At 31.5% G+C, this 14241-nt stretch overlaps 1 protein-coding gene across 1 annotated transcript; it reads left to right on the top strand.

Moving 5' to 3' along the window:
* Positions 1-6335: 6335 nt before the first annotated feature.
* On the top strand, positions 6336-13071 carry LOC146534766 (protein obstructor-E-like). Its single transcript, XM_085192989.1, has 5 exons — positions 6336-6495; positions 9813-10007; positions 11521-11724; positions 12464-12677; positions 12944-13071. Exons 1-5 carry the CDS (start codon positions 6453-6455, stop codon positions 12999-13001), a joined length of 714 nt encoding a protein of 237 aa, XP_085049115.1. The 5' UTR covers positions 6336-6452; the 3' UTR covers positions 13002-13071.
* Positions 13072-14241: the final 1170 nt, after the last annotated feature.

Here is a 14241-nt window from a genome sequence, read left to right on the forward strand (position 1 = left end):
TGTATATTTTTAGCTTTACGCAGTTAGCAATAGTAGAGTACGCAGACTTAACCTGGGAACCTAGCGAGGAGATAATCTGTCCCTGATTCAATCAGTTCCATTCTCCACTTTCCGCCGAATTATTGAGTCATTGTGTGTAAAGTGGCGGACTTTAACGCCGGCATGTAATTTAACATGTAATTTGCAATATATTTATGAAAACATAAATTACGACACCTAATATTATTACAACCTACGCCATTAGTAATATTAACATCTAAATTATAATGAATCTAATAACAAAGTAATTTTAGAACTCTATTATTATATATTTTTTTCAGACCATACGAAACTCTTGTTAATTTATTTCCTTTGATAAGTCAAACAGTGAAAGCGAGTATTGTTGGATTGACAGCATTGTCTAAGATATATCATTCAACTCTCTAAATAACCAGTTTTAATGCTAATCATGTAATATGTATAAGCTTTTTGTAGCGTACACGTAACGCATAATTATTACCTATGTATTTAAATATAAAAAAAAATAAGCTTAATTTTTATAACATTGGTAATTATGTCTTCAAATCAAACAAAACTATAACGAGATGGTTGTGGATTCGATTCCCGCTTTAGGGAATGAATTATTATTTATAAATATTTTCATTTCTCTGGCACCAAGGCAAAAGCTCGCTGTTGAGTTCCGCCACTCAACACACAATGCCTTATTAATCAAATTTGGGCGGAAAATGTGGAACGGAGTTTATTAACACTAGGTTCCCTGTGCCTACCCCATTTGTGTGCGGAATAGAAAGCTGAAGCTGAAAAAAGATCAAAACTTAAATAATAGATGTTATTTATTAACTATCTATATATATAAAATCGAAAGGTCACTCACTCATCACGAAATCTCAGAAACTACATGTGCTCAAATTTTGCATAGGAGTTACTTATAGGACGTAGGTGCTCGCTAAGACGGGAATTTGCAATATTCGACTTCTAAGGGGTTGTTTTTGGGGTCGAAAGTTTGTATGAAACTTCGTTACTACAACTGCTAGGAGTCTCAAATTTTGCATAGACGTCACTAAGACGTAGTCACGGAGACAGAAATTAATAATAACATAGTTCACGCGGGTGTAACCGCGAGCGGGCCGCTAGTATTGTATAAAAGATTTTTTCACAGAACATTATTCTATTCTATATTTAAGTCCTAGACCATTCTGTAACCTACATTAATTGGTTAGTCAACACTTCAGCTGCGAGTCAATGGAACAATGTCACGAGAACGGGTTTGTTTTCTGTGACTAGTAACTAGTCTGCCGCTATCGTGATATCGGCTTTTGTAGGTTGAGTGCGTGTCTTGTCTAGAACATACATACATACATACATAGGATACTTATATATAAACACTATTAAAATATGTTTTTCCAGCTCCATGCTGTATCCCCCATGAAGTATACTAATAGGCTAGAGGAAGCCTAGTGTTAAGACACTCCGCTAAACACTACACTAAATTCTGGAGGCGTTGCGTGTGGAGTGGAGAAAATCAATGCCGCGCTTTATCTTAACTTCAGAGTGAAGAAACGGAAAATATCAAATAATTCATTTCCTCGAATGGGAATCGAATCCACAACCTGTCGCGTTTACAGTTTCACACTTGTGCCCCTGCGCCACTGGCCATCATTAAAATGATGGTATCTATTAATTAATATTTTTTCAAATACCCTTAGGTATTCTTCTATAACTATATTTAAATATTAACAATGTTAAACTCGTTGTAAAAGCTCTCTCATCTCTCAAGCTCATTTTCAAATTATGAAGTATATAAATTGTTTCATGCCATTTACTGCCTAAATTACACCTGTTCGGTGCGTAAATATTATTCCCTTCATATTTTTATTTACTTTTTGTTAGTTAAATAGCGGAACCCAACGCCGCATCGAATATTACAAGTAAAACGAAATCCACAATCGAGGCTTAAGTATAGTCTGGCAAATATGTTATTGATAATGGGAAGCACGCGCGGCAAATTGCGCAGAAAGCGTATTTTGATGTCTGCACATAGACACCCCGCTCACGCCGGCCGATTCCCCGTAAGGGCTCGCGGGGAATCGTTGCGGGGTGTGACCGGGCTACGGTACAGTCGAGTGCAACGCTATCAGTTCATTACTATGAAATATGAATATAATATCATATGATAGCATCATATATACGGAATGGCGTAGTAGAGCATATTTATCTAGTAATATTATAAAAATTAGTAAAAAACACCAAAGCAACATGCAAAATGAAGATATGGTAAATTGAAAAATTAAATAAAAAACTGAATTAAATTATTATAATGAGGCCACATACAAATCTTCTCAATCCAAATTCAATAAAAAAAGTAAAATTTAAAAAGTAAATTTAATATATAAAACATGCAAACAAATACAAGATTTTAGCGTTAGGCAACATGCAAAATCAACTTATGGGTAAGTAAAAAATTTTTTAAATAATGGAAATAGAGGTCTTAACAAATAAATTATATTAATAAATTATATCTCCAAATTAAATCAAAATTTTATTAACGTTTTATTTAAAACGTTAATTAATGCATGCAAGAAAGTAAAAAATTAAAATTGATAAATAATAAAACAAATAATCAAAGCAATAATTACAATTAATTATATTCTTGTTTGAACAATATAGTGTGAGCTCGATTGTACCTATAAAGATGTGTGGGTGCGAATTTCCTGTAAGGACGTAGCGCTCACACTGACGCAAATGGCAAACTATGGCAAAGGGATACCGCACTCTCTTTTTTTGTACCTCAAAATTTATTGAAATAATTTACCCAATAATATTTTCTTTTATATAATCTTTAAGAAGTTTAAATATTGCCAGATATTTCTTTATTCATATTGCATAGTTTATAAGCTTGTATTATGCACACTGAATGTTTATGTTGTACATAAGTGTGTATATAGTATATACACATATACGTAAATATCATGTGCCATTAGTTATATAAGCAGAAGCTTAGAATTGATTAATTATTTATTGACTCAAAAATGTTATTATACTTTTCGGGCTAGTCTTGATTTTATTCTCGACAACAATGTATGGAACAGCTGATTATTTTGCGATATTTAGATATCCTCATAAAATTTTCGTTTTGTATAATTTACTACAACATAAACATGATCAGATATTTTAATTATCGTATAGGTAAATGTAATTTGCTAAGCGTGAAGTAAAACAACATAACAGGGTAACACTGATCGAACGTTCTCTGCGCATAGTATACTGCGCAGTTTACCGCGCGTGCTTCCCATTATCAATAACATATTTGCCAGACTATACGTTGTGTAGATATTTTAATATGGCTAAACACTTCTTAACTGTCTTACAATGAAGTCGTTAGTACCGTCCATTACGCCACGATAGGATTAATTAGATTTGAAAATTCAAAAGTTTCATAAATTATATTTATGTATATATTTTGTAATTTGAACTAGGTACTAGAGTGCTTTGAAATTTGAATTATATTTTAATTGATTTCTTAATTTCGTTTTCTACTGTGAATCATTATTCCATTGTCTATCAATAAGTATTTTACTAAAATCCTTTCTATACAAATTGCTTCATAGCAGTCGTCTGATAAAGACTTTGAATATTGGTTTGATATATTTTTGATTTACAACTTTAAAAAAAAAGTATTAAAGTTAATGAAAAAAATATAAATATTTTGAGGCCGTCGTGAAGCAGGGTGTGACTGTAACGCGGCGGTTGGGGGTTCGATGTTCATTCGGGGGAATCGATTATTATTTATTGATATTTTCAATTCTTCTCTCTGACGCCAAGGCAAAATTACCTGCGTTGTAGGCTGAATTGTAGGCTGTATTGTATATTCTCTCAATACATTTATATGTGCAATTTTAAGACGTATAAATTTTCGGCAAAAGATACAAATATATACAAATATTGCCGCCTCCAACTTTATTTTCGTAGACTTTGAAGTTCAAACAAGTTTTATACATACTGAGCTTATAATTACTCGTAAATAGTTAACAATTTAGAGAATAGATCTGAATAAATAGACAGATTGAAGCGAAGGTGGTGCATTGAGACAGCATAAGGTTCAATCCCTTTCGAGGGTATGAATAATTATTTCCTTGCATTGGTAGGTAGGTAAAAAATATATGTCCCACATGAGAAGTAAATAACGTTGAATTTGATTAAATACGTTTTAAAAAGTAGATTTCCTTCGACATATAAGTAACAACAAGTTATTAAGAAATTATTTCATCATTATTTTCTTTAAAATTTATTCAAGGATAAGTTTAAATTTGAAATATGTTATTGAATCATTTATCCCAGAATTTCATTTTTTTTATTTCTCATTTTGTCTAGTGCAATAGTTGCTACAATTATTGTACATAAGCTAGTAGAATCCCTCAATATGCTTACTTATTTCGTGTTCGAGCTACTACCTACCTGAACTTAGCCTTAAGGAATTTCGTTCCCATTCAGACACTTCCGTTCCCAACTTTCCACTGAATTCTCAACATATTGTGTGTTGAATTGTGGAGCTCAACGCGGCATTTTTAACTGGTTACCAGACCCATCGAATAAACAAAATATTAAAAATAATTAATAGAAATAGATACTTACTATACATGAAATATAATACATTATTAAAATTTGGAACATTAATTATAATGTAAAATAAAATGGGTCTAGCTCTTTGCTTAAATCAATTTGTTAAAAAAATATAAACGTGACATATGTAGCTCGCGCAAACACCGGCCGGTTTATTTAAAACTAAAACATGTTAAATAAGTTATGTCGGGTAGAAAAATTTGTATTATAATACGATAATATATCAGATCTCTTAGATATGCTGAAAAAAAAAACAAATATAATAAAGAGGTGTTCCTTAAAAAGCTGGATAATCAATAGGTCTGAATTTATACATAACAAATATCTAAAACATACAGTCGAATTGATAACCTTCTTCTTACAGAAGTCGGTTAAAAACAAAACTTTAAATATTTTTTTTTCCAGTCCTACCTACCTTTGCGAATTCTAGACACCGCACACCGTGTTCAGTGTCACTCAATGTCAGGCTTTGCCATGACACTGGAGCCAAAAATTTTATTTCCCCAACTGGGAATCGAATCCACAACCTGTCGTGTTTATAATAACATGACTGCGCCATGACTGGCCTCAAAGAACAAAACTTTCATTAACGTCATTAATATATGAACAATTAATTAATTATTCTAACACCTACACTCCACCTACGATACGTGGGCATCCTCCAGGGCGTCTTCGTTTCATTAATATTATGCCAATTTCTTTATCTTCGGTTCCGGCTGCGAGCATCGCAAAGGTCAGTTTGTTTGGCAATCATTATATGAATACTCGTTGAACTTTAGAAAATGTTTGTGTGAAATTTCTATGAGACATGATTTTAATTTATAACCTATAATATAATAATTTGATGAATCCAATTAAATATTTTATTTATTATCCTCTTGTATGGGGTATGAAAATATAAATCTTGTGAGTAAAAGAATTAAGTAAATGTATTATAATAACTACCCTCCCTTTTTTCCCTTTTTTACTTTTTCCCCTTTTTTACTCATAATAAAGAAAAAATATATTTTAAATACATATGCTTATACTCTAGTTGATGAGAATAGTGAGCTTTCGAATTAGATATTTAACTATTAAACTTGAGTTAGCTTATACGTACTTATTTATATACCTTCATAAAATATCTAGTGGTTCTTATGTATGTAATTATAGGTATATATATAATAGTACTAGATATAACATTATAAATCTATAAAAGAGAAAAAAATGTCCGCAAGGCACCAAACACGAATGTTGAATTTCATGAAACTTAATTTAAGAAACCTGTCAAAGTGAATGGTAGACACTGGCCGAGCACTCGGTCGACGCGCCTCTATGGAAAAAAATATTTTTCAATTGAACAAAAAGATATTATTATTCTGAACATATCGTGGACACTAAGTTTTTAGAATACGGTACAGTTATCCACATATACGTCTAAGTAGCGATATGAATACAATTTATGTCTTGCATACGGAATATTCATATAATGTTTGTATTTGTGATACTAGAGTTGCCTTTTGTATTGGTTAAACATTGTGGCTAAAACAAAAGTTGCACAAACTTTCATTACTTTCCTTGGAATGGCATTTCAACTCAAAATCATCATCTATCATCAGCTAATTATATTCCTTTGCAACCACGAAAATTTGTATTGTTTCACTAATAATTTAATTTGTTAAATCACGCCTAAGTCTTCGTACCGGTTTTAGGCGCATACGCAGGTCAGGTGAAGAAAAAGCGCGCGCGACGCTTGCATTCGTCAGTCGCACCAGGGTCGCCAGAGGGGTCGGACCGCTATCTAGTCATTGTATTTTTAAATATATTTTTAATATCTTAATCAAAAGGTCATCATGAAAGTGTTCATCGTGTTGGCAGCAGCCGCCGCCCTTGCGAGTGAGTTGATTTTTTTTTATTTTTATCGGGTAAAGGATATTTTGGATATATTTTCCTAATACAATATTTTTTGATTCTTATTAAAAACAGTAAATAAAATAATATTCATTCTTATATATTACGTTAACGAGTCGGTTTTTTGGTGCATATATCAAAATCAATTAATAAAACGTTGCATCAAAATGTAGCACATTGTGGACTTTATACAACTACCCTCATATACATTTCATATAGATATACTATTTATTTGTTTAAATGAAACTTAAATAGAATTTCAAATATTTTTTATATACTAGTATCCTTACTAGTATATAAAAATATTTTATTTGTATATAGTATTATTTGATTATTTGAATTCCTATTCAATGTAAAAATTATGAAGGTAGGTAGGTATAAAAAAAAATGTACTCGTCATACATAAAATATTTATTTCCATTTAAATTTTTATTAAATTTAAATAAAACAATATTAGACACGTACTAAAATTTTAACATTCACCTATTGCATTTGCTTCCGTTTATTTATATTCTATACGCAAAGTAATCCATTTGCCGATCCCATGTGGCTGGTATATCCGTTAAGTTACTGTGCATGCATAATAACATAATTGAGTGGTACTTTCCTATCAATTCTTAAAAGATATATCATTTTTTATTGGAAAATTTCAATTAATTTTATAAAAACATTTCAATTTGTTTTAATACAATGAAATTTTATTTAGTTTTTAATTAATTTTTATTTATCGTAAATATTTTATTTTTATTAAATGAATGTAGTCGGTCACCTTAGGTACCCGGCAACATACAAAATTAATTTCGATGTATAGAAAAAACTCGTGCGTAGGAAAAGCTACATACATAGATAGTAAGGCGCGTTCGTAGCGTAGTGGCTACGTGTCAACATTACTTTGTCAAACGAACGCGATGCATGTGGAATCTTACCCAATTTAAAAATATATAAATACTGTATTCAAATATATCTCTTTCGGTGTGAATAGGTTATAATAAAATATTATATATATTTCTAAAATATCTATATCTATATTTTAGATTTCGTTTCTAAAACTAATTAAAACTAATTTTACAAGAAAATGAATGGTGTGTAAAAATATAAGAATATAAAAAGGAAACAATAAATAATTCACTCTTGAGTGAGTTTGCAGTAATTCGACATTGACATTCGTCCAAACAGTTTTTACTGCGGGTACCTAAGTATGATAACATAAAATTTCTGCAGGTTGCGTTGGTTGCGTGTTGACACAGCTATATTAAATTTACGCAAATGTTAGATAGGCTTTTGCAACGACCAATTTACATAATCAACCGGAAATTGTGGCTCTTATATTGTGCGAGCAAAGTAGGTGGAATGTTAATATGTATATTTTTCTTTTACTTATCTAATGGGTCTATAGCTCATTTCTTTATGGTTTTCGGTTGTTCTTAGAAATGCGTAATTTTGTTAGTTAATTAAAATCCTGTAAATTCTAACTCATTAATTAATGCTTTTTATTACTTAGTTAGTGATTGCGTGATGCGTTAATTAATTAATACTTTATTTAATATCTCATTACTTAATTCAATCCAACGTGCAAAATGTTTCACGATATTTCTATAAGAAATAATACAACCTAAAATGTATATATAATTTCGTTACTTTTTTTTAGTTAACATAAGATTATATAAGAGAAATAACCTTAATTTTAGAAAACAGGATTGAAATTGTTATCACGTTAAAAACGTGTTTGAGGAAATAAATCAATGTTGACATTTATTTCTGTACGCCGGTCACCAATGAGCGAAACGTGACTCGGAAAAACTAGTTTCGATCACGATTAAAATAGATCGAAAGGACCTCTTTGAATATGTTACTATGTCGAAAACACAAAACAAAATCAAATTTCAGAAAACTTTTCACACGTTCAAGGAAAAAAATAAAAAAAAATTTTTTTTTTTTCGTCAACCATGATCGTCCTTGGTTGCCTAACTAACAATCACACACGCTGGATATAAAGTTGATAGTTCACCAGCAATACGGGTCACAGAGCGACCCGTGATGCATCCGACCGATGCACCGTGTCGCAACACCTCGCTTTCACTTCTCGATGGGTTGCGTCACCGTGCCAAGTTGCGATAGCTTGCGCGGGCGCAGAGCCTGGCATATTTATCCCACGTGTGCTCTTTGATGTATAATTAAACTAACGTTTGTGATTATAAAAATATTAATTTATGTTCATATGTGACATTTGACATTGTATATTAAAATTGAATGGTAATTAGATGAATTTTAATTAACGTTTTAGAAAAGGTTACTGAAAAAAAATATTGTTATCTATAAAGTTATTTGCATGAGTAAGTTTGCTTTGAATAACAAGTTGAACACTTAAATATTTATGAATACCTAAAGTAAAGCTAAAAACAAATAATATTTTATTTATTCCATTAATTTGCATGGAAAAATCATTTAATAATAAATTAAATCTTCGCTCACTCAACCTTGACCGACCGTGGTCTAGCATGCATAAATTAACACTAGATCGGCTATTACTTTTAAATGTCGAATGCTTACGTAGCTTAAGATGGTTACCTACTTGCTGCTAATATAATATCCGTCTCACAGATTTAAAAAAACTTTTGTACCGGTTCAGGTATTTTGATTTCAAAATGATATTTACAACTCAACGCGATATAAAATTTTAATTGCAATTAAATTTGGACTGACAAAATTCATAGTCGGTTTACCAACTCTTTTACGAAACACATTAGGTTTTAATAGTTTGCGTGGTATTACAGGCATGCAATTTCTTGCAACCGGGGTTTACTATTGTAAAGTCACCTTCGTGTTGTCCACATGGGCGCGTATCTAAAAGATATTTTCGTGGAAAAATTGTTTTCTTTTTTAATTTTTTTATTAGTAAAATTCCTGAAGTGTCCACCAGACTATTCTGGGGTGGGCACGGACCACCCATCTCCCCATATTCCTACGCTCAAGATTGTCCGTCTGTTACGTATTATCCAACTACGCATAAGAGCATGTAACTCAATATCGATTGTTGACGTTCGCTGACGATTATATAACGTTGCGTTATTTTCTTATGTAAGAAAAAAACTGACCCGTTTGGTCTTTAGAATATCGGAGCACGGCCGCTCTGATTCTTGATTTGATTGATTCCACTTTCACTATATTGTATCGTAGATGAATGACTTCTAACGCCTAGTAATGAGCCGTTTAAATTAACTCTTATATAAACATGTATAGGCTTATAGAAATAGAATTACTTTGATTTCTAGAAAATATAATGAATAACTTTTTTGTTACAGGCGCCCAATTCAAATGTCCCAACAAGGACGGCCAATACGAGGATGATAGGCAGTGCGACAAGTTCTACGAATGTTCTGATGGTGCTGCAGTCACCAAGTTGTGTCCCGATGGTCTTGTGTTTGACCCCACCATTAGAAAGATCAACAAATGCGACCAACCCTTCAATGTAGACTGCGGCAACAGAGTCGAGCTCCGTAAGTATTTTAATATATAAAATATATCCGTTTATGTACTATTAGTAGAAGATTCATAAGTACAAATAAACAACTTGAACGAGATTATAAAAAAAGAAAATGGGAAACGAAAGTGTCTTGATAGGAACGGGGAGTATTTTAATGCTATATTCTTAAGTTCCCTCTGCCAACTCTGCTATGAGCGGGATATAGCGTGCTTAAAAAAATATAACTACATTTGATTTAGTTTGATTCTTTTATAGTTGGGTATAAATAAAATCTTATAATTTTTATTTCTAATTGTTATTATCCTCAACATGACATGACACATACATTTTACGTCGAACATTTCTGCTGAAGGTCATTTAGCGCAACCATGTCAGAAATGAAAGTGTCCACCTTTGACCATCTAGGTCACACCCTGGCTTTTCTAGGCCGATTAGATACGAAAATATATTATTATAGAACTATTATAATACCATGATTAAATCTAAAAAGTCTAAAAGAATTCCTATAGTTTTTTCACTTACATTGCTCATAATTCTATTTAAAGACTAACAACATTCCTTAGTCTTTTACAGACATTTACATATATTTATTGTCAAGTACGCGTGACTAGAGACTTAAGTATGCAATTACCTTACCTTACCTTATATTTTAGTAGATACTTCGTCCTGTTCTTATTGAAATTGTATGTCTGGTAAGTATTTAATGGGTCGTGAAAGGAATTTAATACGAGACAAATTAACTTGGACCAAGGCGAATTGGTTGAGCGGAACAGAATAAAAAAAATAGCCATAATTGTACCATATATTATACCTCGTCTACATATATTATTATCTTATTTCCTATATATAATTGGTTACCTCAACTCGACCTCAACATGGCAACCAGTGCAATATCAAGGTTTACAACATACATTTTAAATATTTACTACCATTTCTAGTTCGAAAGTTATGCCGACTCCAAGATGATGCAACTTTTAAGTTTTTATTAATAATACGATTTCAAAAGTTGTTTCGATAGTTCGCCTTGGTGATTTCTTGTTATATTTTTGAATGTATAATATTTTTCGTAAATACGTGCCTTTGTGAAATCTGTAATATTATAAAAGTGGAATTTGTCGACCGTAATTTCTTAATAGCTATATTTATTATTTTATGTAAGGATTATTTTGAAATTTACGTCTATATACTAATTTTCCGATAAATTTAGAAGAATTTTTTTGCCAATTAAGATTTTACTATTTTTTTGCTTTTTGTTATCATTATAGACACAGTCATATTTACAACGCACCTGGAAAGTGAAACTAGTGTTAAATAATAACGTTGACATTTTGTTTTTTGACGAATTGATACTAAATTATTTTTAACTTTTATCTCTTATCATTTTTTTATTTGTGTTTTCTCTACTATTGTTTTCCGTTTGTCATCGCCAAATTAATAGCCATTAATTTATTTCCCTCTCCTAACCTGCTATATGAAAAGAATACATCGTGAAGTGGATTATTAAAAATATATTTCTCGTTCAACAGAACCCCCCAAGCCGAGCGCCCAATGCCCTCGTCGTAACGGTTTCTTCGCTCACCCTGACGCTTCCGTCTGCAACATCTTCTTGAACTGCATCGAAGGTGAAGCTATCGAAGTTAAGTGTACCGCTGGTCTGCACTTCGACGAGTACTCTGGTACCTGCGTGTGGCCCGATACCGCTGGAAGACAAGGATGCGCCGCTCAAGATAGTAAGATTATCCTAATTTTCTATTTACAGTGACTATTAGAATGTTAAAATTATAAGAATTATGTTCTTTACTTTAACTTCTATTTTTATATCAATTACGTTTCACTTATCTATTTCTATAAAGGCCAGTCGCGGTGCGACGTTTTGTGGGTTCAATTCCCATTCGACAAAATGAAATATTTAATACTTTAACTTTTTTTGCTCTGGAGTTGGATCGAAGTGCGGCGTTGAGTTCCGCCACTCAACACGCAATACCTCCAGAATTCAGCAGAAAGTGGGGAGCGCAGTGTCTTAACACTAGGTTCCCTCTGCCTTCCCTGCTGTGTGTGGTATACAGCGTGAAGTTATTTCTATAAGTGTGTACACTGTACATACATAAATTCACGATTCAAATAAATTAAAATCGTGTTTATTCTTGCATTGATGTATTTGAGACTCGATTACGTGACTAAGCTTGTATAGAATGTAGATGATCCTCCATTTACATTTAACCTTTAAGTTAACGTTTCATTTATTACTGTTTGAAATGTTAATACAATATTTGCCTTCGTTACATAGAAGAATTGTTAAGTAAACTCACTAAAACAGTACCTCTAGCATTATAATTATATCTTTTAAGTAATTTTATTGTCAAATTATTATTACTCGCAGATTTAAGGGGTGTTGAATTAGTAATGATCAAAATTCTCTTTTTTGTTGAAGTCTAAAATCGTATATTAATAAAAAAATAATATCATCAGAGAAAACGAAGGATGGCTTCGAGTGCCCCAAGGAGCAACAAGTCGATGCCCAAGGCCAGATCGTCGCTCACCCCAAGTTCCCCCACCCCAATGACTGCCAACGTTTCTACGTTTGCTTAAACGGTATAGAGCCCCGTGACCTTGGCTGCCAAGTTGGTGAAGTATACAATGAGGAAAGCCAGAAATGCGACGCCCCCGAGAATGTTCGTGGATGGTAAGTTTAATATTAGTATATTTTTGCTTATTACAACTATACCTAATACTGTTTCAACACAGTTAAGATTTTTATATTATTATAAATTCCTTACTAAAGCTCAAAAAGAACCATTACCGTAAAATTAAATGAAATTAAATGAAATTAATTAAAGTCATATTTAATTTAATAACTTTATTTAAATATTTATCTATATTATAAAAAAGCTTTTAGGTATTTTTGTATTTTTTATAAGTATGAAATGCTAATAATTTATTTGTTTACAGCGAGGACTGGTACAAGGACTCCGAAGACGCCGCGCCAGCCCCTAAGGCGAGGTCCTAAACTAGTGATTAAATAATATTATAGTTACTTCTAAGACTTGATAAGTTAATATATGATAAGATAAACAATATTCTTGTATTTTATTTATATTTTTCCTTATATAATTTACTAAAATATTTCAATCGGAATGAGAAAATTCCCGTTAGAATATTAGAAATATAATTCTTTGAGAAAATACCTAATCCCAATTTTATTTTACGCCAAAAAGCTCCTCAAGTCAGCAGTAGATTCAAATAGTAATTTTCCTATTGATACAAAATGTATAAATAAAATTTTCGTAAAATATCTACGAAATGTTATAAGAAATCGAGAATAAAATAAATTATTGATAGTAATGCAAGTAATTATCTGAGTTACTGTTGAAATTAGAATGAATACAAACTTAAAATATTTTAAATAAAATATTAGCGTAAATGGCGACAAGAATATTTTGCCACTAAATCTATGGAGATTTAAAGGCAAAATATAACTGACGTCCTTGAAGCTATTCGTGGCGCAGTGGCACAAGCGTGTAAACGTGACAGGTTATGGATTCGATTCCCACTCGAGTAAATAAAATATTAAATATTTTAATTTATTCGACGGAAAGCGGGGAGCGGTGTGACTTAACACTAGGTTCCCTCTGTTTACCCTGCTACATGCGGGATATAGCGTGAAGCTGAAAGAAAATTAAATATATAAAACAAAAAAAAATCATTTTTAAGCACATAAATTTATATTTATATACATTTATATACACTTTATTCACGAATGCTGTTCGTTTCCGAAAAAAAATCTTCCACAGTCTGAATATGTCAATAAAACAAGTAATAATGATAATTCATTGCCATTTTTTCTTACTTTTTAAATAACCTTTATAAATAACATACGAGTATAATTTTGCTACCATAATTATGCTAGTATCAATATAGAGATACCCGAACCAATTGAAGGTAAAATGGGTAAAGTAAAAACTAGATGCAATAAAACTTAATGTTTAAGAATACATGTTCAGTTTAAGGCTAGAAAGCACTTCTATAGTTTTATCCAAGAATACCTGTTATAAAAATATAAGAAAAAAAGATCATTTGAATTTTTGTCTCTTGACGACTATTTTATGTAGTTTTGAGAAAAACTGTTAGTATTTAGCCGTTCTTTTATAGTTTAATAGAATTTATTTAATATTTCTCGAAGCAAAACATTTCTTTCGTAATGATACGATAGTCATTATATAAAATATTATAACAATAGGTTGTACTCG

Source organism: Heliconius melpomene, chromosome 11 (genome assembly GCF_056956725.1).
Source record: "Heliconius melpomene rosina isolate 202511_hmr_F chromosome 11, ASM5695672v1, whole genome shotgun sequence".
In the NCBI taxonomy this organism is placed as follows: domain Eukaryota; kingdom Metazoa; phylum Arthropoda; class Insecta; order Lepidoptera; family Nymphalidae; genus Heliconius; species Heliconius melpomene.